The sequence below is a fragment of the Bombus vosnesenskii genome, unplaced genomic scaffold, assembly GCF_011952255.1.
Source record: "Bombus vosnesenskii isolate JDL3184/JDL3185 unplaced genomic scaffold, Bvos_JDL3184-5_v1.1 scf7180000013299, whole genome shotgun sequence".
Taxonomy (NCBI): domain Eukaryota; kingdom Metazoa; phylum Arthropoda; class Insecta; order Hymenoptera; family Apidae; genus Bombus; species Bombus vosnesenskii.
The window spans coordinates 501,856-528,861 of record NW_022882949.1 but is presented as its reverse complement, the minus strand read 5'-3'; the positions used below and the strand labels follow the sequence as shown (position 1 = coordinate 528,861).

General features: G+C 35.3%; 5 protein-coding genes across 11 annotated transcripts in view; 2 read left to right on the top strand and 3 right to left on the bottom strand.

Annotated features, from left to right (window-relative positions):
- Positions 1–550: 550 nt before the first annotated feature.
- LOC117233801 (UDP-glucuronosyltransferase 3A1-like) lies at positions 551–5,815 on the bottom strand. The gene is made up of 4 exons (XM_033494400.1): positions 4,737–5,815; positions 3,836–4,181; positions 3,067–3,325; positions 551–2,649 (listed from the first exon to the last, which is right to left on the bottom strand). Exons 1-4 carry the CDS (start codon positions 5,144–5,146, stop codon positions 2,138–2,140), a joined length of 1,527 nt encoding a protein of 508 aa, XP_033350291.1. The 5' UTR covers positions 5,147–5,815; the 3' UTR covers positions 551–2,137.
- Positions 5,816–5,825: 10 nt separating this feature from the next.
- On the top strand, positions 5,826–9,114 carry LOC117233802 (nuclear pore glycoprotein p62). 4 transcript variants are annotated; one of them, XM_033494405.1, is made up of 6 exons: positions 5,826–5,918; positions 6,861–6,956; positions 7,034–7,573; positions 7,662–7,818; positions 7,897–8,134; positions 8,218–9,114. In XM_033494405.1, the coding sequence occupies exons 2-6, from the start codon at positions 6,884–6,886 to the stop codon at positions 8,578–8,580; spliced, it is 1,371 nt and encodes a 456-aa protein (XP_033350296.1). In that variant the 5' UTR covers positions 5,826–5,918; positions 6,861–6,883; the 3' UTR covers positions 8,581–9,114. The 4 variants fall into 4 exon arrangements, with proteins under 4 accessions (XP_033350296.1, XP_033350293.1, XP_033350294.1 ...); XM_033494402.1 differs by having other exon boundaries at positions 5,846–6,009; XM_033494403.1 differs by lacking the exon at positions 5,826–5,918 and adding an exon at positions 6,524–6,614.
- LOC117233806 (checkpoint protein HUS1) lies at positions 8,646–10,437 on the bottom strand. Of its 2 annotated transcripts, none has more exons than XM_033494411.1 (3): positions 10,237–10,437; positions 9,553–9,959; positions 8,646–9,065 (listed from the first exon to the last, which is right to left on the bottom strand). In XM_033494411.1, the coding sequence occupies exons 1-3, from the start codon at positions 10,286–10,288 to the stop codon at positions 8,700–8,702; spliced, it is 825 nt and encodes a 274-aa protein (XP_033350302.1). In that variant the 5' UTR covers positions 10,289–10,437; the 3' UTR covers positions 8,646–8,699. The 2 variants fall into 2 exon arrangements, with proteins under 2 accessions (XP_033350302.1, XP_033350303.1); XM_033494412.1 differs by lacking the exon at positions 10,237–10,437 and adding an exon at positions 10,058–10,183.
- A 690-nt stretch (positions 10,438–11,127) lies between these two features.
- The window catches only part of LOC117233799 (transcriptional activator Myb), a 41,229-nt gene continuing 25,350 nt past the window's right edge, over positions 11,128–27,006 (top strand). Inside the window, exon 1 of one of the 3 annotated variants that reach the window (XM_033494389.1) lies at positions 11,128–11,368. In XM_033494389.1, the coding sequence (XP_033350280.1) occupies positions 11,349–11,368 (20 nt within the window). In that variant the 5' untranslated portion in view covers positions 11,128–11,348. Of the gene's footprint in view, positions 11,369–24,809; positions 25,146–27,006 lie in introns of those variants that run through there. The other 2 variants (XM_033494390.1, XM_033494388.1) reach the window with 2 other exon arrangements.
- On the bottom strand, positions 14,257–15,919 carry LOC117233807. The gene is made up of 2 exons (XM_033494413.1): positions 15,350–15,919; positions 14,257–14,573 (listed from the first exon to the last, which is right to left on the bottom strand). The coding sequence occupies exons 1-2, from the start codon at positions 15,457–15,459 to the stop codon at positions 14,321–14,323; spliced, it is 363 nt and encodes a 120-aa protein (XP_033350304.1). The 5' UTR covers positions 15,460–15,919; the 3' UTR covers positions 14,257–14,320.

Sequence of the window (27,006 nt, the reverse complement as noted above, 5' to 3'; positions counted from 1 at the left end):
TAAATATGTACTTTCACGACTCACTGTACACTACTCGCAGTATGTCGGCCGCGTATCGGCGAACAATGCGAGTTACGAGGAGCGAGGCGGACTACGAAAGCGAGAGTCTACATCAGAGAAAAGAGTACAGAGAGCGGGAGAGGAGTGTAGGGAACAAATAAAGGAAAAGGAGGCCGCGATAGCAACACATATCCGCTCTCGACAGTTCGCCTCGAGTCACTCGATTCGGGAACAATTCTGCCAATGACTGTACATACTGTCTCCTTACCGTTTTGTAGATTTTACGTCCACGACTGCCGCGCTGTATATAGATAAGCATATATACATACAGAACATGTATTGTTGGTGGAAGCAACATAGTGAGGTTATATAAATTGAAACATTAAACGGCGACATTGTCGCATCTAGAATCATAGGTGTCTCATAGCGGCATCTTGAACTTCAAGTTATAAACGTGAACTGATACTTAAATGTGTGAATGTATATTCACAATTTTAGTATAATGTGCACTGTGTGAAAAGATAGTAAATTATGAAATTCTAAAATTTGCTTCTCAAATTGTATAATGTACAAAATTTTGTTTAAATGTGCTACAAACGAAGAAGCAATTCTGAGTTGACATAATATATCTATGTTTTAGATTGCCGTTAGGGCTATGAAATAGACTTGTAATTACGCTATATCGCTTCTGCCAGCTATGCATGAAAACACGATCGATGTTAATTAGATTCATTGAATGCTGCATTGAGAGAGAAACTGGAGCATTTTGAAAAGAGTGATCGCTCCTGCGTTTTCCGCAGCCTCCCTCCTCTCATCTTTTATTTTTCCTTTCTTTGTTCTTTCATTTCGTTTCTTTGCTTTTTATTCATCCTCATGAAACAACTTCCATCAGTATATTTTATTGTATTTCTTCATAGGGAGTAACGTTCTATAATATCTCATTGCGCGAAGTGGAAGCTACCGTTTCGTCGCATTTCAGCCACGCTGATCTAGATGGATCACAGTCTAGTCAATTACGAAGTCCGAATTGATCATGTGTCGCGATCTCTTAATTACGATTGCTCGATGATTTTTCGCTTTTACGAGACAATTTTTTAATCTTCTTTTTTATACTAAAAACAATTTTTTATACTGAATATATGTACAGCTTTTTACTCTGTATTTTTTTCTTCTTTTTACAATGACCAATATTTTATACGAAGATCGGTTTTTTTTACACCCGTCTTACGTGACGATGATCTTTTTTTCTTAAATCTATATGAGGTAACGAATTGTTTGATGACATGTGTCGATAGCAACGATATGCGAATGTACAGGGTGTTATATTTAGATTATATCTTTGAACGATTCCGAAAATTATTCGTTGCAAGTGAAAAATGTTTCACTATTACTCTACAAAAATTATGAAGAAAACCTATTTTCATATTTTTCATTTGTTTACAAGATTTCAAATATACAGATTAATCCAATGTACATCTTTCATGGATTACAAAAACAGAATAAAATGAAGACGTGAAAATAAACAATGATAACATTGAAATCTCATGTAAATCTCGACATTGAAATAATTTGAATGATATGAAATATCAATGCTTAGAATGGAACACACTGTATATTCGTTGCATGAATAAATCAATCTCTGTTTGAACGGCATAAACAAAGGCAGCTGATCTAATTAGAGGAACATGGCCTTAAAAGAGAGAGAGAGAGAGAGAGCGAACGAGCTAGAGAGAAAGAGAATCGAATGAACTATAAGTACTGATTCGTCCGTACGTTTCTAAGGATTTAGGCGATAACGCACACGAGCGAGCACTCGTGCAACGAGACGACATACAGAGCGCAGTATTGACAAATTGTAATTTATTTTTCTCTCCTCGTCGTTGATAATATGCTACATCATACTTTCTAGCTTTTTCCAAGCAAGCAATCAATCATCAATCAATCTTATCGATCAAGTATTCTCGTAATAGTTACATCTCTTCATTAGCAATGAGATAAACCCTAGCTCGTAACATTTGTATTTGTATGTACCTGTACTCTACGTGCATTTATATAAATACATATGCGAAACGTGTCCGTAATTATCCATCCTATCGAATCCATGTTTTTTTTCTCCTCTTTTAGATCAATCACATTTTTATCGTGTATATCTTCCCTTTGATCTTTGTGTTCTTTTAGATATGACTAAATATCTTGCTAACATACAACCTATTGTCGAAAATATTCCAACTATAATACCTACAAAGAGACCAAGGAAGAATTGGAGATCTTCATTCAAGGTCCTCGCTGGACTGATTGGAGTTAGGAAGTCTAAATTCCAATCCTTTGTCCTTGCCATGTAACGCAACCAATAGATTAACCTATCCACAGCAGGATTTATTCTATCACGAATGGTTAAAGATACTTTTCTAGCATTCTCGCGATAGTCCATGGTTTCATGAATCTGAGTCACAGTATTAGCTAGTTCTTCACCAGATGAAATATGAATCTCTTCAGCGGAACGTGCAAAGCCTAACTGAACCGCTCGTGCAGCATTTTTAAATTCGTTGGGATTTCTGGGGAAACATATGACTGGAGTTCCATGGAAAGCAGCTTCGAGGAGTTCTGTGTCTGCACAGTGACTTAATACCACTCTTGTACGTCCATAACCTGCAATAATATGATAATAATATTATCAAAATTATTTTAAAATATATTTCCTAATTAATTTACACGTGATAAAAAAAGTTAGAAAAGAAAAGATAATATCTCTCATAGGCAGGCAGAAGAGTATAAGTCATTTTGGTCACTAACAACAAATTTTGCTTTGTTTATGGTTCTAATAATACAAGTCAATTTCATTTCTTTCCTGCTCTTTTATCTATGATTCTAATAGTATATCCAAAATTTAACACCTGATCTTAAGCACTTTAAATATTGTAAGTGCTTTTCTGTCAAATTAATAATCCTGGTGTATACTCTTTTAAATGATATTGTTCTTTAAAATGAAAGAGTTAAAGTAATTAGTTTTAATCAGGAACCTACTAGGATTCTATGAGGAGACTATAATTCAATGTAATCTTTTACCTATTAAATCTTGCCGATCAATTCTCGAGTGAACGAAAAGATTTTCTGGTAGAGCATTATTTGAATTTTGCCATTTCATGTTCTTCCAAACTACTGCTTGGCCCTCCCTGCCTTGAGGTAATTTCTGTGCAAGCTCCCTAATTAACGTCTCATAATTCTCATCCAGAAGAGCCACAATTGTACCCACTCGATACTCGATCAGAGCCTTGTGTAGATCGCTTTGTAATGGATGTGCCCCTCTACAGTGATGACAGCCGATCTACAATAAAGATTGTTAACGGAACGTTCTTCTTCGATAATTTTTAATTATACACCAAAGACAGAGATGGATATTGCGTGGTATTATTAGGGAATTACAGCGTACGTTACGTGGTAAGAAGAAAAAGAGGAAAGGTATCAAGTTACTGAACTGGGATTCGAACCTAAACCGTTCATTTTCCAAATGAGTGCACTAATCAATTAAGCCTCGCATAAGTTCAATATCATAGTGTAAGTTAAGGGAGAAGGTTATTTTAGAATCGGCGATTGCTGAATTATTAATGGCTTTTATATGTGAAATGTTCTACTTTTTAAATTCTCTAACTTTCTAATTTTCTAATTTTCTAATTTTTTAATTTGCAAATTTATTCATTTTCAAATATCTAAAACTGTTCCAAGTCCAGTTTTAGCCATCAACAACGAAACGCGCGATTAAATGTACTGGACATTGAAAAATATCTTATTAGGAGAACAGGAAACAGAATCGGAGTAAACATTTTTGATATCTCACTTCCACTATCAGCTGGGTGAGTAATGCATAATCCGAGCGTAGGATAACGTCAGCGTCCCAAAGTATAAGGCGAACATCAGCGTATAGATTATCTAAATTGAGACTGATGTCTGGCAAGTATTTTCCCACTATCCGGAGAGCATACACCGCGTACTCATCCCGAGCCGTGGAGAATATTGACCTCCTTGTAGTACTCATCCACAACCTGGTCCAAACTCCTGTATTCTGGACCGATAAGGCGGCACCAGTATATTCGAAAACATACAGTTCTTCTTCTCGATTGCGCGTCCATATCACTGGAATAGACTCAATAGCTCTTGCCCATGGAAGCAAACATCCATCGTGCCTACAAATTTATTATATACGATATTATAATTTTCTATATTATTATTTATATAATTTTTAATTATTAAAACTAGAAAGTAATTCATAGTCTTTCTTAGAGAAATCTATAATTTAATTATCAGTTTTATTTTTAATCATTAATACTTCTTTTACTTTTAATCGAAAAATGAAAAATATTAACTTTTTTCAATTGCAATTCCTAATCGCAAAAATTAAAATTAAAGACAAGGATAACTAGAGAATACTTAAAACTTCTTGAGTCAAAAATAATTGTTTCTATGATTCTTGACTTAGAAAGCAACTACCGAAAGTAAATTATGTCTAGAATGATTAGAAAATGATATCAAAATGCAAGTAATTGGAATATACTAAAATTACAAAAATTCGATATATTTAGTACTTTTAAGCTACTACGAAATCGAAGCTACTAAATATTTAAAATGATTTTAATGTAATTTTAAAAATTCTTTCGGAAACTACACGACAATGATACAAAGTACCATCATTAATGAAATTCACTTCAATTGTAAATATATATAACAATATTGAACTATACCAAAGTGCAGGAAATACAGTGAAGGTAGGTTGAATTTCCTGTATCTTCTTCGCGATTTGTTCATCTTTTAACAAAGCTTCACAGGCTTGAATCGTTTTCTTTGTAGAATATGCAGATTTGTCAACTTCTATTTTCACTGTAAGCACTTCAACATCGATCAAAGTTTCGTAAACTTCGTCTTCATTGGACTCCGGTATAATTAACGTTGTATCGATCCCTTGATCCGACAAAGTGTTGGCTAGTAGAGATATGTCATAGATATCTTCGAAAGCGACAACCACTGCCGATTGCGGGGGTGCAGTTAATGTGGAACCGTGAATTATATTCGCCAAATACATAAGTACGTATAACGTAATAGTTACCGACATTTTGATCGAACAATAGTAACGATCGATAAAGATTAAATCCATAAACGTTTACTTGAAAATATAATATTTTTAGTACATTAAGAAGAAAAATTGCGAAGATAGCCGTATCACATATGTAAAACCGCGTTCTTTTTAATTTCGAGCAATCTTCAGTCAGTTATCGCTATATTAACCACGATTTCGAAACTGGGCCAATCATTCGCTAAAAAAAGAAAACTAAAGAACCGTCCCGGAAGTTCTTAATAAAACAATACATCCGTTAATCTATATATGGAAACAATTAATCTTTAATAAGTCGTTAATTTCTCCAGTTTTCAAATCACTAATTCCACACCAATTTCATCTTTCGAAAACGCTTATATAAATACGATATATTCATTTATTCCTCGAGTTTACAAATCACCAATTCGACGTATTTTCTTTAGAAAACACTTCTGTTATATATACGTGTATGTTCTATATAGGCACCTTATATGTGTACAATTGATGTAATAGTTAATACAAGACACAATATAAGTTTCGATGGTTGTGTTTAATTTATTCTACAACATACACGAATCTGTACAATTTAGGTTTTGGACACCTGTTTGAAATATGTGATGTACACAAGGTACAATTTTCGCGCCTTAGATATATACTCTCACAAATTACATAAATAAACAACACTGCTTTTTTTACACGGAGTATGTAAACTTTGCGTAAAGAACGCTGGATAGTTTAGCCCGAGAAAAGATGAATATTAGGTCCACCAGTGACTGATTCTATAACACACAGAATCGCCATGAAGCGTAAACTATCGCGTGGGTCGTAAGTCGTAAGTCGTAACACGCGGCTTTCGTAAGCAAACTTTGCCTCTGAACAAGAAGAATGTTTCACACACGAAGCGGCTAAAAGTTCCTGGAAACGTACGCTCTAGCTCTAGATATGAATGCGTGCACTCTATTTAGGCATGATGTGTGATATTATCATATGATGCTAATGTAGCAATTTAATTAAATCCTTTAAACACAGAATAAATATATAGCAATTATGTATTAACGTAATAAAAATTGAGATGTTGATGTAGCGAGTTGAGGTTAAGCTCACTAGTAATACCGATTAAATTCTTGATGAATATAGAAGGGTTGTGCAGTAGTTTTCACACACACTCTGTTCTATTTATTCACATTTTTGTACACTATAATAAATGTATCAATCTCTTATGATCAAAAAAGATTTTCTAATCTACAAATTGTATTGACTGATAATACTGTATATAGAATATTAATAATTTTTTATGGTTAATGTAATAATTTTTAAATTAATTTTTGAATGTTTTTTATTACTAACGTCCGTTGGGAAGAATATTCACAATAAATGTCTCATCACTACAATGCCATCTATTAACCTAGAATATGATAGAGTGCACTGTATCTGATTAATTTCGCTTGAATTTGCTTTATATTGGTTAGAAACTGCGAAGTGTAATTTTAAAGAGAGTTCTGTGACAAAGGATCTAAAATAGATAATTGTAAAGTATAAACCGCAGTGTATAAGTATCTTATAATAATTTATTATTTTTAGTTTAAGCATTGACTGTTTATTCCTCAAATGCTCGTATTAAAAGTCAATGACGTTTAAAACGAATAAGGTTAGCTGTAAAACTGTTTATAAAGTTTTTAAATAAAATACATAATGAATAATGCTTAACTTTCTTACAAATTTCAGCATTTTTATACGATAATTAGTAAAGTTTTAAATATGTATTATTTTATAGGTATAATAATATAAAAAATAAAAATGAGTTTCACATACAGTACTCCAAAGTCTCAACCCAGTACTACTACTCCTGCAAGCACTGTACCAACTACAAGTATATTTAATATTTTGTAGTAATCAAAAAATATAATTACACCTTATTGTTCTACAATATTTTAATTCTTTTTGTAGCTTTTACGTTTGGAGTCGGTGGTGCTGGAGATGCAGCAAAACCAACGGGATTCTCGCTTACGTCTACACCAGTGCAAACTAAATCTAGTGGAGTATTTGGTACTGGATTAAGTGGTACTCCTGTTCAAAGTCCTGGCTTTACTTTTGGAACACCAACTGCTGCTCCTACAACCACTGTACCTTCACAAACACCTGGTTTAACATTTAGTACTGGTACAACTGCAAGTACTGGCATAACTCCTGCAGCAACTACTGCGACAGTTCCCACAGGATTCTCTACACCAGCATCAGCTGGAAATACTTTAAGCTTTAATTTAGGAGGTACTACCACAGTGACAACAACAACAGCAGCGACCTCAGCTTTTGCATCTAAACTACTTACTGCTGGATTTGCCTTGGGTGGTGGTGAAACTATTGTATCCACTGCTAGAACTGGCTTAACGTTTGGTACACCAAATACAATAACAACAGGAACTGGGTTTACTCTTTCTGCAACACCTGTTGTAACTACTGCTATAGCTACAACCACAACAGCAACAGGTATTAGTTATTAATTTTCATAGTACATATGTATTATAATAATCCAAGTCTGTTTTATGAAAATAACCATTGTTCATTGTCCTTACAGGTTTCTCTTTAGGTGCAAGTGGCACAACATCTGCAGCCACAGGATTTACTTTCGGTACAGGGACAACTTCAACTAGCACAGCAGGATTTTCTTTAAATCAGACTGCAGCCACAGCAAGCCTCACATCTACTCAAGCATCATTGGGTACAACTACAACGTATGTCTAGTTTTTACTGTTATTTTGTAATATGAGGTTAATATAATATTTTGTTATTTACTAAATGAAACATAACAGTGTCAGTTCATCTGCGGGTACACTTCAACCTGCTTCTATAAATTCGTTTGAAGAATCCATAAATAAATGGACCTTAGAACTAGAAGAGCAAGAGAAGGTATTTGTAAATCAAGCTGAACAAGTTAACACTTGGGATAAATTGCTTATAAGTAACGGAGAGAAAATAGTAGCACTGAATCAAGAAGTTGAAAGAGTCAAAATTGAGCAGCAGCAGTTGGAGCATGAATTGGATTATGTTGTAAGATAATTATTATGATATATTAAATAACATATAAAATATAAACACTACAATTTTACAAATATATATAATTACAAATACAGGTTGGTCAGCAGAAAGAGTTGCAAGACTGTTTAGTACCACTAGAAAAGGAATTAGCATCTCTTTCAGTATCTGATCCAGAAAGAGAATACACATATCGTTTAGCGGAAGATCTTGATACTCAATTAAAACGAATGTCAGAAGATTTGAAGGAAATCATCGAACATTTAAATCAGGCCAATCGCACGCAAGATTCCAGCGACCCTATTGTCCAAATTGGCAAAATATTGAATGCTCATATGAACAGTTTACAGTGGTTAGATCAGCAAACAACTTTGCTGAATCAAAAGATTCAGCAGATCGATCAGATGCATCAAAATTTCAGACAAGAGAACGAACGAAACTTCAATTTAGCATATAATTAATGTTAATAGTTGAAAGTTCATTTTGTATCAATTGCCTTTATGCGTAAAAAAAACTCAAGGGTGTATAAAAAATAAAGAATTTATATTGTATGAAAACAGTTTGTTAAAATTAATGCGATTCAAATAGATACCGAGGGTAAGAAATACTGTATTTTAACATAATCTGCTACATGCAGAAATAAGTTAACCATCTTGTCTTGCAGTATGTTACATTTCACGCCATCGGGATGTGTTATGTCCCAAGCTAGGAACATGAAAAACTTCTTAATATCTATAGTAGCCGATATTTTGTCTTCTTGACTTTGTTGACTACAATTCCAAACTTGCAACTTTTGGAAATGTGTAGACACTGTGGCGCTGTCCGTGTCGATTTTCAATACAAACACGCCGGTTTTGTCGGCGCTTAACGTTAATTGTGGACTCATGTTTTTCATCCTTTCTACAATATGTTTTACGTGTTTAAGTTGAGGCATATCGACCGAAATCTGGAAAAAATTAAAAATAGAAAAATAAAAGTACAATGGTTACAAGAAGATTCTATTTATTATAGTAATTAAACATTAATTAACTAGATATGTTCACTTTCGTACCACTTAGTAATACTTGAACTGCTACAGAGATATGATACTATGAAAATGAAATATCAAATCTGATAAAAAACCACTTCATTGGAAAAGAAGATATTAAGTTATAAATAAGTGCAAATACTCCCTGTACTATGAAAAACTAATAACAATTAAGAAAGAACTAGACTGCGAATTTTTATGAAAATTCATATTTTTGAGAAAATAAAAAATGTTGACCTTGGCAGAGCTTTATTCCACCTATCAAGTAGTATAACGGGTACTGTATTCTGAATATTTTGTAATATTTTATGAATTTTTGCACATTCAAATTTTTCGTAAATACATAAAAATTTGTAGTATAGAAGTAAGTATCATAAATAAAATAGGCAGAAAAAACTGTTTATACATGAAATTCAGGAATATTTGGTGCTTGATGCTCGGTCCATTCGCGTCGTGGTATAACTCTGACAGGTACATCGTGCAAGCATTGTCTTGATTCCATGCTTAATGAAGGTAACTCAATTTCTATAGTGAGACACGGTTGTCGCTTATTCGTTAATTTGATTTTAACGCTTTTTGCGGTCATTCGTAAAGATCCTAGGGATCTGGCAAGCAATGTGGGATCAAATTCTAAATAAATCTCATTCTGTTCTTCAGAGACGCCATTCATAATGTATTCAGTAAAAAAATGAGTCTGACTTAGTTCAGCCCAAACCATCGATGCTCGGTCATCAGTGACACTGAAGCATAATTCATCCAACGTTAACCGCAAGGTACACTGTTTTGTTATTCGAGCGATAACATTAACGATATCTGAAATAAAATTCTATATTTTAATATTATTGTATTTCTATGAAACTAATTGATAATAAGAGGGGTTAACATTGCAATTCGATATAAATTTTTATTACGTTGCATTCGGTATAAAAATTTGTATTGGTATTGCTATTTAATCGTAGACGTTGAAATACTTCCGGTATACAAAAAATTGCATAAGAATAAGGGTAACGTAAATATACTAATATTTATTGATATTTAATTATACACAACAATTGGAAGGTTAGAAATAGTTTCCATGATTTAAACTCACTGGTGAAATCTCTCATTGCAATTACGTCCATCATTCTACACCTGAATTTCATCCTTGATAGTATAATGTATAGTTTTTATAAGACTTAAGTATTGGATCTCTTGTCGTGCAAATAAATTTTACGCGGGAACTTGTGGTACAATAATTACGTACCGATGACCATTTGACAGGCCATAATTCGACATTTTTAGTGATTACAATGTACTTATAATAATTCATTATTTACACTATATTTTGATCACAAGAAAACAATGCTCCAGATTCTACAGCATTAAATATATAATTTATATTTTGTGAACAAAAATTTATATGTAAAGATCTGTATTTAATATAAAACAAAAAATTATACATATGACACGTAAACACACATAAAAAATATGACAACAGGGCAAAAATAGAATATAAAAAATCTAATTTCGTATATGTCCTATTATTTTATTTATTTCTTATATTACAGAAACAAATAAAATAACTTACTTACTGTGATTACAAAAAATATAACGTCGTATTTGACCTCAAGAGCTCCAAGATTTGTGTATTAAAATTTGTACGTTATTATTAACTCCTATTTCTTCTATTACAGATACAAATAAAATAATCTAATTATATTACATATTACAATCTCAAGAAAGATAACATCGCATTCTTCTTTATCAACAAACTCCAAAATATATGTTGCTAAAATTTGTAACGTAATTTGCATGTCTCTCAACAGATGTCACTAACATACATATTTTCCGTTAATTTTCGCGCGAGAAATTACCCTAGTCGGTTCGAATGTCGAATGACCCATAATCTAGCAACGTGAGATCTAAGTTTCTCCTGTCAAGTTTTGTGTGTAAACAAAAGCAGCATATCAAACCTTACGTCCGATAGGTCGTGTCCTTTCGTTTGACGGTTCAGTTCACGAAAATTGTTCACATTTTGACATACAGTAGTCCTCGTTACGTTTTCTCCCTTGGAAGTTGCGAATCTTAGTTGTTTGGTTAGGGGTGAGTTCGGCCATGTTGTCAAGTTCGACGGCTAACAGAAGTTTATCGTAATAAATCGTGTCTCGTTAACTGTGTTTCTGGAGCGGGCAGCAAGCAGCGAATCATGCAACACTGATCGACATGCGGTTTGCCAGAAAGAGGTGAGTCTCTATCTCTTTCTCGTAAAACGTGTGAACATATTTCTTATCTTTTTCTATTTCTTTCCCTTTTCAACATTTACATTTTCTATATAGAAAAATGGGTATTTAACTCGTTTAATAAATTAAATTAAATTAAATTATTATATTACTTGTATCTAGGTCCTGTCATATTTGCTGACATCAAGCTCCTGAGTGATTATCAATCGATTAGAAATACATCCCTATTTAAGTATGTGTTATTAACTTTGTTTTCTTCCGAGGTAGTTAACCCCGAGAGCGAAGAAACAAATTCTTGACCGCTAGAGTTACGAATTCTTGCAAAAAAGTTATTTTCGTAACAACATAGGTTCAGTGACATTTTTGTTTTGTTACAATATTCTTTATATTCAAATAATATTCGATTGCAAGAGGAGTACGAAATATTATATTTTGAAATAAATATTAAGGAATTATATAATTTAATCAATTTATCACTTATTAGCCGACCGCGGATTTTTATACAATTATACGAAGTTTAAAAATATAGAAATCTATAGAATTTATATGATATGTAGAAACATAGAAAATATCAAATATATAGCACTCTTTATAATATTAGATAAAATATAGATAAAACGAATTTCTGCTTAAGTCGTACTCTTTTAATTGTATCCATAAAAATATGAATTTGTATAAAAATCAATCGCTTGTTCATTACTAATAGAGGACGTCGTAAATTGTTCGAACAAGTACTTTACGACATTCGATACGTGTGTAGTTCGTATTACAGCGAGACTTTATTGTTCTCAGGAAACATGCTCCCAGTAGCCGAGTATTTAAATGATCCGCGTGTATATTTTTTCCATTATCGAACGTCTAGTCGAGGCAGGTGGTAAAACACGTGGCATGCGTAGAGAACATGCACCGGTCCCATGTTTTTTTTTTCCTTGTCTTCTTTCATCTTTTAGTTACTTTTGCCATTGCTCTCTTTCTAGCTTCTACTTTTCATCTCTTTTCGTCTCTCTTGTTCACACTAGCGCGTTGTACACATTCTGTCTTCGTATTGCACGACACATCAGTACGAAGAAAACGCGTAGTACCCAAGGTTCTCACCCTAGGTCATAAGATATGTACATACGTCGAAACACAAAGACTAAGCACATTCTTTCGTCGGTTTCATCATATATGTACCTATATAAAAATCACTATTATTATTATACTATTATCAAATAATATTTAACATTTAATTATTCTAAATTCAATTTATGTATAGTGTCTGCTCTTATCAATGTATCTTAATGTATAATTAAGTCTGAAGTTATACATATTACGTAGTTAGATATCGTATATTATATTGAATTGCTCGAGAAATTCGTAGTCTTTTCAAAATTGGAAAATTTCAATAAAAATCATCAATACTGTATTATTTAAGAATATGTCAAAAATGTTGAAATGATCTTATTGCCAGCTTAAATATTCACCTTCAAAAGTCTCATTGCAAAAGCCATTTGAAAGAGATACAAGTCGCCGTAAAACAGAGTACAGATTAATTAATAAATTTCTAATTTTGTTCTATGAGCTTTCCAAACAACCTAGTATATTGTTATAAATTAATTTTTGTTTTCAAACCATTGATTTTGTTTTAATTCTTAAATCTTCTCGCAATATCGATCGATTATCAAAAAGTTGTTGGATTTTGTGAACGACAATTTCGAGGTTAGCCACTATCTTGCGTTGTCGAAGTTTTTGCATCGATATCGTCTTTCTCATTCACGGATCCGGTAACCCAGAAAGGTATAAGGTAACGACGGGAGTTGAGAACTCTTTTCGAAAGGGTCAGCTTTCTCTTTTCGAAAGAAAATATTCGAGAGAAACAATCGAGTGTAGATACTTGTGTACCCACATTGGCGCCACAATATTCTATGGAAAACGCGTAAAAGAATACACATCGCGTTAAGACACACTTGAGTATACGTAGAGTACACTTTGAGGTGAGCTATAGGGCTATAGGTTATTCAAATAGCGGCCATATTGCTTTTTCATGAGGAAATGTAGATACATTGTGTATACAAAATTCCCTACACCGTGTTTTCAAAAACTAACGACATATATAATGACAATATTATTATTACTAATATGTGTGATAAATAATAATGTTTAATGGTATTGATACTATAGATTAATCATTTATTAATCGTATATACTATTATCGTGATGGAGATGGGTCGTTTAAATTTGAATTTGTGTGATATCTACTTCGTTTACTTATCAAAGAAGCACTTAAGCAACAGAAAATAAAATCGTATCATTTATTTAATGTTTAACAGGCGTTGCGTATCTGACCTGGAAAGCTCTGATTAACCACAGACACGTTTCGCGCAAACTGGATCCTCCCTTCCGACATATCATCAGCTCTGGTCCCATTTCTCTATATGCATTTGCTTTGCAATAAAGGCAAAGCAACGACGAAGAGAACCGTAAAACCTACCGATAAATTCCTTCTTTAACAAGTCATTCCTGGAAAAGTCGGCCTCGAATGGGACTTCACGCTTGTTCAAACGTTCACGTTTAACCCTTTAGCGCTCGATACCTTCGCCATCTACGCCTTAGGTACGGTTCTTGGATTATAACACGATATAATCTTTTCGTTTCCCATATTTTCTAGACCGAATAAAAAATACCTTAATAGGTATATAAAATCATTAAATTTTTTTTATACTTGTTTATATATATGCATATAGTTATATATTTATTTTTATATTTACATTTTCTTTCCTTTTTAATAAGGTCAAGGATATATGTGGTTACAGTTTATATTTTTCATTGCTTTCTTTCTGAATTTTTAAAAAAATTAATATACAATAAATCAAGTAAATAACACTTGATCGCGATTTTTGAGTTGTGACGAATTCAAATAAACATTTAAGATGTATAAGATATATTCTGGTAAAACAAAGATTATTACATGTTTATTCAAGATAGTCGAATATGTAATAATATATTCCTTGACCTATTCGAAAATGACACTTGTGCTTCATGGACGGTGGCGCTGGGTTTTGTTTCTATCTCGCTATGTAATCTAGCCACAGCTATGAAAATGCTTACTCGTCCTGTAAGCTTGTGGATGATCAATCGTATACAAACAGTAGAGGCCAGTGAAGCATAATAACGAAGTGACTTCCGTTCATTAATATTTCTTTCGTATCGTGGTCTGGGACTACGTCCCCTGAAATTAAAGGTCCAGATGGTACGAATCCACCCCTGATCTATTTTGAGCTTTCGAGCGATCTACACGACCCTCGCTAACTCCCCCTTGGCAAACTCATTTCACCCATATTGCATTTCATCAATTTGCAGCACTACTCTTATTAATGGCGCAGTTATAGCCACGCCACCGACGCGTCTCTGTAGTTTGATTTTCGATTAGACTGCGGATGTTTGTGCATTTATAGGAAATATTAAAATTCAAAATGCACAGAAAGCATAAAAGATGTAATATTCAAAATGCAGTACTTCTGATATTTAGTGAGTGAAACAAATCTCTGTGTAAGTTTTACTTTTGGTTTAGTAGGTTTTCATAAAAAGGTGCCACATTTCCCATTTTTTACAGGAGGACAATTTTGCCAATTAATCTTACATTACCAAAATTGGTCTATTACTTAATTTTGGAGCTAAACATATATATTTTTCCACCCTCTTTACAGTTGAAGAAACATTACTTTGTATGATATTAAAATATTCCGGATATTAAAATGTTATTTGTCTTAACAATTATGTAAAGCTTCAGCTAGAGCTAACGCATTTTTTTTATCTTTAGCTATTTTGTATTGAAATATTCCCTTTTACTCACCCAATGACATTATAATCAACAATTCAACAAAAATGTACTTATCATGTTTTTCTCTTATAATCATCAACATAAATTTACATAAACATCCATAAATCTGACTGATAATTTTAAAATAATATATTTCTAGATTAGCGATATCACGTGCCACATACCCTTTCAGTATCTTAAACATTATTTGGCTAACGAAAAAGATCACATTATGGTACTGGTTTGCGAAACGCGCGTCGATTATTCGACTTGGTTTGAGCTGATGTCCCTTCATCCCAACATCCAGGGCATGTAACGCTTCTACTTATCAATATTAACTCGTCTGTTGGGAGATAGAGTGACGTCAACTCACGAACCCGGTGTCCCGCATGGCAACTGCCAAGGCGTGTTGAGCCAGGACGCAAGGACAGACGCAGCGCATAGCGCACGCGGTGCGTTCACACACATTAATGCGCATACGTATGTTTCCCCAAGCTCGTGTGCACAGCCCTCGTGCTGCGTTTCTTGCTTCGTACTCTCGTGCTCCTTCCACACCTCCCTCCTACTCCCTGTCTTCGACGCCCCCTTTCCTCTCCTGTTCTTTTCTTTACACCTTTTGTAAACTCTTCCTCCTTTTTTCGAACGCGTTTTCTTTCAATTTCATTTCCGCCCGTCTAGTATTTTCTCTTTCCTTTCTTTCGTACAATTTGCATCTTTTTCGTACACGACTATGTAATTTTCCTATAAAAGCTATAACTACAAGTTATATTAATTAATTATAGGTATTTTAATATAGCTATTTTAATTTGGTATATAGTATAATTTGTTAAAAGAATTTTATATTATTTGTTATTTTCCAACTGAAAATGATTGGTAAAATAGGAAAACTTTATCTTTATTGGTTTAATTAAGAAAATAAAATACAATGCGTTACACAAAACATTTTGAAATTGTGTCACTATAATGAGACATGACTATCATAGCTGTATTGGTAAAATTTGAAACTAATCTGAAAATGTATATTAAAGTTACAAGATATTTACTACAAATACATGTACAATTCATAGAGATTAGTATGGCCTTTAAACGGCATACGAATTTTATGGTTCCAAATTTTACCAATATAGTTATAACAGTCGTATCTCATTACAGTGCTAATGAGATTTCAAAAAGTTTCATATAAAAGTCTCTTATACCAAGCGTTCTAGTAGTTATTAGTAACTGTATAGATATATTTAGAAATTTTAGTCCTTCACTATTTTGTCCCCATACCTTTTTTCTCTAGCTTGATCGTGACATTCCTTTCCTACATTTACTTGTATCGAAATGAAGTATCATTTTCCCTCGTCCAATTCCTCTCTCCTTTTCTCGTGTATGTACAAACATGTGCACGTGTATACCCTTTCTCTGTTTCCCTCGATGTCGCGTAAGGCCCTGTATTCCGGAATACGTCACTGAACGGTACGCATTATTGGATAAAAGAAACGAAGAAGGTTCATTTTGTCTCGTCTTATTTCTGTGAACGCAGCAGCTGTCTTTTATTTGTCTTCTCTCATACTGACGCGAATCATGATTGCGATTGGGCCACCACTATGGAATGCGTGCAAGCATGTGACAGGAAGCTTTTTAATCTCGTTGGTTGACTGATAAAAATGTCTGCCAGCGACCGATTTATGGATGTCATTGCTAGGTTATGTCACTATAGTGTATTTGATGCTTGGCTTATGACTTTACTTGGTTGACTTCAGTGGGTGAATTTGATAGCTCGATTTCTTGTACTGTTGCTGATAAAAATATTTAAAGTATGATTTCGGAAATAAGAATGAAATATCGTTAATTTTAAATTGTGAACACTTCGGTTTAGGGCCACATTTAGTCCTACTCTCTATGGGGCCATATTCTAAAACTTAACTTAACTGTACAATTTAATTAGGCATAATAATGATGTTGCGCCTAGAGTCTCTGAAAATATAAATGTGGCCCTAAATAGGTCATATAGATAATAATTAGTTTGTTTCCGATTTAAGGAAATATTAAGTATCTTAGTGTTCAGGGTAAACATTTTGATTTAATCAAACACTATAATGGGTGAACTTATAGTAGATTATAGGTTTCGCAAGAAATATCAATATTCTAACGTTATCTCCAGGTTTTCTTCAATCTTCAACTGTAGTCTCCCTAAAAATATTGAGCAGTATATAATACACGACCTCCTTTAAAGCCATATTTTTTGCCATTAACAACTTTCGATAACGTCAATATTTATGGAGTTACGAGTTATGTTTCCAATTACATGGGGATCATCCTCTATATACATAGTACATACCTTATTCCTAAACTTTTTCTGGGGCTTGTATAGTTTACTCTGAACCACTAAGCGAGACATCAAACATTTATGCGGACATGAACGTAGTATATACACGTGTTTCTTAATTCGATAATTAACACGCATAAGTAGAGTTTGGAAAGGAGAAGAGAGGCCTCAAGGGAGGCAGTGCTAGCAGACTTAATTACTCGGTCGTTAGTACGCTTAAAACAACACACGATAAAATGCCGTGGCACGACCGATGTTATCTCGCTGCTCTAACTATCACCGTGGGCCCCTGTAATTTTCAATCGTTTCATTACGCGCGCAGAGGCCGACGAAGTTCGAAGAGCAGTCGAAAAATCCGATACAGGAAGAGTCAGCCATAATTTATGCTCGCGTTTTTTGGCCAGTTACCGACCCACGGACACGAATCGGGCAGCAAGTACCGCAATGCGGTCGGTAACTCGCAGTTTCTGAGGTACACCGCGTTAATACAAGCGAAATTACAGGGTGCCCGCGAGTTCCTTGTACCGAATACCAACAGCGCCACGCTCGATGGTTCTCAGTCGCCTCCAGGCGAGTTATCTATGGGAGTATATAGGACGAGTGGACGTGGAACGAATGAGAACCCGGAAGGCGGATTCCCCGTGCACTTCAAAGGGAAAAACCTGTCTGCGTTGTCGAAACGACCTGCATCCATTCTCAGGCATACCGCTCTTGCCTTCCATCCGACGTATATGGCGTCTGTTTCGTAGCTGGTCCCGTTCGAGGAATTTCATGCCACATAGACGATTAATTTGTCTTATCCAACTATACGTCTAGTGCGTGATATTATTTGACGACAGCTTATCATTTATTTTCCCGACATTCCTCACAGACGTTTTTTCAGAATGGATAGCTCTTAATCCTATTCGGAGCGGCCCCCTTTTCTTCTTCTTGATTCCGCAAGAATACTGAATGGACAGGGGGTATGTCGGGTATCTGTAGAAACATTATTGAATTTTTAATAAAATACGTTATTATGCAAGTATACTTTTAAAGAATAATGTTTATAATAGTAGGACCCTCTTGCATAAAGTAATATCTGTAGTCAGATTTTTCAAATCACAAACCAAGTTACCAATTTTCAAGTTACCAATGTTAATATATCATCTGGTATAATAGTGACAAATTTTATAATAGTAAAATAATCATACTAAACGAATAAATGTCATCAATCAGCTAATTGTCATATTCGACGTAAAATTGCAAAATTATGAAACTTAACCCTATGTCTATCAATTTTCTAATATTACTAGTTACTAAGTAATAATCGTACTAGGAAACTCAATTCTCCAAGTTTTCATTAGAGGTTCAAGAGAGCAATGTGGATCGTAATTCTTGCATCTCGTGCATCTTCATTCGTGCATGTTTTACGGCATCGAAGAAGAATAATGAGATAGTAGGTTACCTTTGGATGGATCACGCGAACAAAAATTTGTCTGTATAGAAAGGTATCATCGTTCGACGCATCACACGCTTTACTTTTGCATTCACTTATTATAATACGAAGTCAAAGGATATTACGCCATCTGGTATGGTTTCGGCAGTCCGAGCAAGGAACTGTGTAATCTGTGCCGGACAATATCGCCGATTCAGACGAAAAGGGGGGAAAAAGATTCCGGCATAATTTTTCGCGCTTCCCAAGCTACGCGCATGAATGGTAAATTTTTTTTTTTCTATCGGGGCAAAAATCTTTATTCTGCGCCTGGGTCTCAGGACCGGCCCAAAAAGAATTTCGTGACCTGTTCCACGAGCATTGCATTCATTTCCATATTCTATGTATTTAGTGTTTACGTCTACTTCGTATCCGGTCGTTGTTCTGAATAGCTGACAAAGCCTGGCAGAGGCTGGCAGAGGCTGGCAAACTGGTAAATGAACTAGACGTTTGATATTGAACTCGCCGTTAACTCTTTTTCATTTGATGCTGCACAATACGCCGTTACGGCAGCGAATAATTGAACAAAGAAAAAATAATATCTCGTTGAAGTTACCGACATGGTAAAACGAGAGGCATATCGAGGTCTATGCTAAAGCTATACACGGAGACGCGAACAAAGTGAGCCATTAGAACTCGTTCTTACAAAATGAGCTAAATTCTATCAACTTAACCATATCAACATAACAAATGTAGCTTTTTATTTAACAAACAGGTTAAACTAAAGAGAAGTAAAAAGTCAGACACTTTTCTAAATCTCTACTTTATTTTAAATACGAGTATAAATCTAGTTATCTATAGCTATGACTAGGCATAGTATAACCTCATTGTTGTGTGCTTGTTATTGTTAAGTTTTGGAATTACGATAATTATTTTAGTCACAACTCAACAACGCCCTCTATTAGTATAGATTAAGCAATATTGATTATTAACGAGGTTCGGTTTGATTGCCTAGTAAACAGCTTTATTTATCGATAAAGTGGCAAAGGAACCGAAATGATTTGGATCGACTTTGTTGCATTTAAATTCGGGGTGTAAAGAAATGGGTATCAACTTTAAGCGATCTGGTTTTTGTTGTTCCCTCGCGTTTCGAGAGTCGATCGGTTCTGAGAAGGCAACGGCGAAACCGCGAGGCCTTGCAGAGACTTATATTCCGGATCCCTTCCTCTCGTTTCTTCGTCTTTCTCGCGTCTTCTCTTCTCTTCCGTGTCCCCGGCCACCTCTTCGATTCCTTCGTACTTCTCCTCATCACTCTCCTCCCGGTTCATTTGTTTCTCTTGGTGCGCCTCCTTCTCTCTCTTAATTTCGCTCTTTGAGAACACAACGAGTCCTGGTTAAGGCCGATTCACACTGAATTAAGTCAAAACAATGCGGGGAATTCGAATAATCATTATGGACTCTGCGTTTCAATGACTCGTTTAGTATGATATTTCTTCGTCGAGTGAGTTCTTTAAGAGTCGTGTTTATGGTTGTTTCTTCTTATATTCTTTATCTGGAATTTGCGTTGAACTCGTCTTAAGACGACCTCGCCCCCTGTCATGGTTATGTTCAGGAAATTATTAGCGTCCTTTTTGTCAATATTAAAAGTAATTTTACACATATTAGATTGTTTGTGAGAAATGAAATTGCAAATTTGAAGCGATTCTCGTTAAAATTGCACGAAATTATAGGTGAAACCGTGCCACCACTTCGATCAAATCTGACGTAATATAATGCGTTAGCTCTGAGTGACAGTGGTATTAAATTGTTCGCAGCTGCCTATGAATCGTAGCTTAAGGTATTCTTCACGAGAAGGTGGGACAATTTGTAAATATTTTCCTCAAGCTATTGCATTTTTAGTGGCTCAAGAATTTTTAGGGATGATTCTGTTGATACTACTGCATCCTAACCTTGATGTATCATGTACAGGATATTCTGTTAACATTTTAACAAAACAATATTTTAGAAATGGTTGAAAATATTACTAATTAATTATGCACTTAAGAAGTATGATTTTTATATTCATATTATGTCGCTTCAAATTTTGATTTTATCGCTGCAACACTATGTACCTGGTCCTAAAGAGAAATCAAGTAAGTTCGAACTTGATCGTGGGCGAAGGTATGCTACAGAGGACTGTACACTCTGTTCAACGGCCTGAAAAATTTTCTACCGGCCCATCTCTTGCATAATACGTGGGACACCCATGAAGACGGCTCCACGTTATTACGTGTTTATGGTGTACAGCGTCGATGAACGCGATTACTTTCTGGCACCTCTGAAAATTATAAAATTCTTAAATAGATGAAAACACTAGGTATTTACATCAATTTTACCATAACCGTTATTTATTATCCATAAACTAACTTCTTCCATGAAGACATCCATGAAGACAGACATTAACTCTACTACGGTTTGTTTTCATAGCAACCATCCAGATAGATCTTTATTCATCAAAAAACTTAATAACAAGAACATAACCTGAAACGAAGTGTAGGTCATAAACTCGTACTCTATATAAAAGTACAGCATATTTACAAAAAGAAAAAGAAAAATGTATATGTATATACACACATATATATATATACATGTACGTATTGGTAGACGTTGTTCCAGCCAAACTCCACGGTGGGAAAGTATTCGCGAACAACGATGCAGACGCACCCTGAGGCGTGCACAGAGCGAGAGGTATTCACCAGAATTAAAGTACGTTCTCACAAGCAATGCGTCTCTCTTTTGTTTTGAAAACATTGCCTTGCACTTTCCTCATTTACCGTAACATCTCATAACGAAATCACAGCGACCTCAAGGTCGTCGTAAATGTCATAAAATTTTGCTTTATTAGAAGTCAGCTTTGAGCCATTGACTAACTTTTTATTAATTTTCACTTTCTAGATCCTAAACTCGTCGTTCCTATGGTAACATGTCACGTCCAATCCTCACACTTTACACCGTGTTCTTACACGTGTGTTCGACTGTCCAACAGTGTTCTTTATGTCTGACCACTTCCTCCGAGTCACAATGGTAGACGCAGTTTTATGAGTATTAAAAGATGCACGAGCTGTTTCTTGCGAGTAACACCTGTATTTGTACTGCACCAATGGGCTGAAGAGTAAAAGAACAGTAGTTAAATTGTACATTTCCTTATGGGCCAGTAATTATCGTTCAAAATGTTATCGTTTGATACATTTCATTTGATACATGGAAACAAACTTTAACATACATAAGTCAGTTGACCACAGTTGACTACGAATGTACGAATTATAGATGACAATGTTTATATTATCAAACATTATGTTAGAAAATTTGTATTTCAAATATAATAGCGCGCATGATTTTTAAACGGATACCCGGTACGCACAAGGGATATTCTTCCGCAAAACGGTTACATAACTATAATACATCTAGACGGTAGCCCTGGTAATTCTCTCGGGGACTGGAAAACGATCAGTAGTCGGCGTAAAACAAGGACATCCTTGTTCCGAACGTGACTTCGAGATTACTTGGTAGTGATTCTCCATGCTTTCCTTCGTTTTGCATGACAACTGTCTTTGCATAACAGGGAGTTTTCCATCCATGAAGAAGGAATTAAGGAAGTGTCTACTGCATTGAAATTCGAAATATATCATTTAAAATTCAAATTTTTGGGATTTAATTAAATAACCGTTAAATTTATTTGAAGAAAGATATATATATATATATATATATCCTCTGTTCCAAGGTCGATATGGCACCTTTTTTTATCCTTTTTATCATATTCAAGCAATTTTTTTTACTACACATGTATGCTATCCTTATAGAAGAAATCGTTCATTAAGTATCATTCATAAGTGTATGACGTAGTATGTGGTGCGTCAAATCACAAATTCCATCTATCCTCAGTGTGTATGACGTCAAATTATAACTAACTCATTTTCATGTGCATACTCATGTCATAGACACCATTTGTTCTAGCGCGAATTTAAGAACTGTCATCTCTTATCGTCATGAATATCAATACATGTCTACTCGATGTAGTATACTTTCTCGTTTAACACGTTCACGCTGGCGCTGCTATTTGTGTTTCTCGCCGTGGGGCGGCGCTCGTATTCATGTTCACAATAAATTTATAATATTGAATTGTTATGTTTTTAAATAAATCCTACTTTCTTCAATTAATATACGTTAAATTTCTATTATTTAAATTTTCAACTATATGGCAATTTTTTCTAGTTACTAAACGAACTACATTTTTGGTGGTACGTACCGTCTGATGGAACATTCAAGTGTGAGCCACCGGTGGTGCACGCCGCCTGATAGGGAACTTAAGCGTGAACCACCGGTGGTACGCCCGGCGTAACGTGTTAATGTCTCGTGTTTGACAAACTCAAATTTGAGCGTATGTATGTATATACACCCAATCTGGTATATATGTACTTGGTGAATTTTCAAACTTAATTTTTTTCGAAATAAAAGTCGAATAAATAAAAGTTATTTTAGGTTTCCGACATATTTTAATACATAGAATATGCTTCTGTCGATTATTCAGTCCTGCTCAGGCCGGAATTAGCCAAATTCAAATATACATACATGACAAATTAGTAAACTTATCTTTTTGAAGTATATTATCGTGTTATTCTACATATTTCACTTATTTTTGTGTGTAAAATAACCTTCTGCCCTATTGTACCACATATTGCTTCGTACCTTGTATATCTATATTCCAATCTTTTATCCTTCGGCCTCTACATACATCTATACATTAATGCCAAAATAAGGAAGGGTTTAACGAGAGAGCTTTCATCACAGCATCCACCATTCGATTATTTTTTTCCATAGGCCTGAATGAGTGTACGGGCGATGGAGGGCATATGTAGCTAAGAACGCACACAAGGTGATATAAGCGCACACATACTGGGACACATATAGGGACGGTCGTCATTTGATTGCGCCCTCAGTGTACCATCTCCTCGTCCCGTGGCTCTCCTGTCCTTCCCTACCCTCGTCGAGCAACTGCGACCGTATCTTTCCCCACTACGTTGCCAACAGCCCAGCACGAGAGCACGTTAGGGAGTAGGGAGTAGGGATCGTCCTCATGCGCAGGCCGCCGACAATCCAGCCGGTACCTTTAGTTCAAATCTAAACGGTGACAGGTCGAGACGCCCGCGTGACTGTGCTCGATTTTGGGCGCGCGTCGCGACAAGACAAAAACCCGTAACGAATCTCGCTAAGTTTTGCATAATGGATAACCAGGCTGAAGGAGACTCGAGAATCGACCGATGAGAAAGAAACGCGCGTTCGATCGACAAGGACCGTATGTGCAAGGCTTCTGGAATCGTTTTTGTTTTTCGGCTCCAACGATCGCTTCCGTTCTCTCCGTGTCGTGCTTTTTTCCTCTCCTGGACCTAGCTGCCTTGGCGACAACGCTTTTTTCCCCTCGCTGCATTCGAGTAAACGCTCATTGCATTGTCGCGACGCGTGCGCCCAAACATTCTCTTCTCTATTTAACTAAAGACTCTGTGAGGAATTACGTTCTTTTTCACCGTCGTTCGTCGATAGTTCTCACGTGTCGATAAATCTGGTTTAACAAGATATCCATTATACAATAAGTACGTCACATCGCTGGTGAATAAATACGGAACTAAAAGAAAGAAGTGTATTGTTACTTTATGAAAATTAGACAAAAGGAAAGAGAGAAAGATAGTGCGTGTAATCAAGACGAAGCGAGATAGAGAGGCATACGAAGTTCTTATGTTTTCGCAGGTCTCGTGGGAATTGCTCGCGCTGATCTTTATGTATTGTAAATAGCAACGAGTCGTGAACGACTGGTAGACAAAGTTCTATCAGATATTGAAAAAGCGATCGAACATGCCTTTCGCGTTAAAAATCGAACTGATTTAGTGGGGGGCCAGGGGTTCAATATTTATCAGAGGTACACAAAATATTAACGATTTATTAACGGAGAGTTTTGACGATGGTTTGTGTTGTCGGTACTGTGGGTAGTACGTAAAGTACTGAAGGAAAGATAGAAAGGGAGATAGTATCGTCGAGAGGCTGTGGAGTTCGAGTTTTCGGGACTGGATCCGTCGAAAACCATTCAGAACCCTCTGACCGCGAGTTTTCTTGGAAGACTTTCCGTGAGGATGGATGTAGTGTCGAGTAGACTGCTATTGCCAGCGAAGGCCGTGGATATTGCTACCTACCACTCATCTTTTTACTCTCCGCCACCCACCGAAGCGTAAGTAACATATCATGTGCACATCAGTCTTTCTTCAGTGATTTACACGAACACATCATCCATCTTGATCGCATGGTTGATTATCGTTATACTTTAATATAACATTTCCTGGGATAATTCTGTAATTTTTAGTTGGACATTGTATTCAATTTCTTTAGCGATTATCTTTGATGATTATCATCCCTCCCGAATAAATTAATGAAAACGTAAGGCGTTTTGACATACAAACTATATACTTTTTTGATATATTACAAAAAGCCTTTGATCAAATACAATTAATATTAGATTAATTAAGAATGAATACTTTATAATGCTCAAATATTCCAAAATGACATTATATTATTTGACAAATTTTAGTATTTTTGTTAATTTGGTATTATTACGCGTGGCTGGACATTTTTTACTAAGAGTTGAGGTAGGTAAACAGAAAATGTGATTCTTCGACAACGTGCTGTCTTGAGTTTAATAGCTATCCAGATTTTACTGCAATGTTATCTGCTTATTTAAATTCTCACCGGTCCTCGACTTTATCTCGTGCAAACTGTCAGCGCAACTAGACTCGATATTCAGGCGTTTTATCAAAACAAACGCATACAGCCAGTCTCTGGCTGGAAACGTGGAACATGTAATAAACATTCGAAAAATCTCGCTGCGGAACAACGGAAGTCTCCATGTTAGCGTCGGTATCAAAGGATGCGGCCTTATCTCAGAATAGATTACAATGTCGCTGTACATGTGTGTTCACTCCCTCGGCTGTGCTTCAAATAATGTTTATATTTACGTTTATAAGATCAATAATCAAAGAAAAATTACTAGAAATTAATAATTGAAAACAAAATAAGTGAATAATTCTGGAAATAATAAATTAAGGTTAGAACATAATGATTAAATCGAGAATGTTTATGTATTTATGAGAAATAAAAGACAAAATGTATGCAAAAATGTATAAGATATTCAAAGTAATATTTTTGTTATAATATTTAGGTTATAAATACAAGCCACTACTCAGGGTCCATTTTTTAATTTATTTTTATAAAAATATGTATCTGCATAAACATTCACACTCTAATGATCACAGTCTGAGATATTCGTTATTTCTCTTTACTGAAAAAGTGAAACTTTGTACAGTTTAAACTTTGGCACGAATCTACCTAACCTCAAACTATTTTCGAAATTAAAAAGTCAAATCTATTACCTTGAATATGACAAAGAATAAAAATCGTTTAAAATGAAGTTTTTGGGAAATCTTTTTGAAGAATAATAGAGCGTCTTTAAAAAATTTTTTCGTGGATTCACATCAACAGTTGTTCCATCCATGATTACGAATGCGTTAGAGAAGACAGACGGACGGCATTTTCGAAAAGTCACCCAGTAGGTTGAGAATGCCGAATAGCTAGGACGGGGGGAAGGGGGGAAGGGGGGAAGAGACAAACAGAGAGAGGCAGACCGAAAGGAAAAGCATCAGGCATGCTGGAAGGAACCTCCAGCTATCCCTCGTGTTGTTACCTAGCAGATATCCCACTTTAGGCTGGTTTATCGCTCGAAGCCAGAGGGAAAAAGACCAGGGTTCTGTATTGGGGCCCAGGGTCTGCTTTCGTGAAAACGCGCGAGCGCGCATACAGGTCTACAGCCGGAGCGACTTGTTCTCGGCTAAAGGAGATTTAAACCCGGTTTCAGATCGAACCCGTTGAGAATTCTCCAGTCGTTTATTTCGTTTGTTGACGGACGGGTTTGAGTCTTCGTCCTTTAACCGATGGTCCAGCGTATTATCCATTTTCTGAACTGGCATAATAGCCAACCCTGACCGCCTTTCGATACGTGTTCCTCATTGTTCCCATGTTAAATAAGCTGATGATTTGCT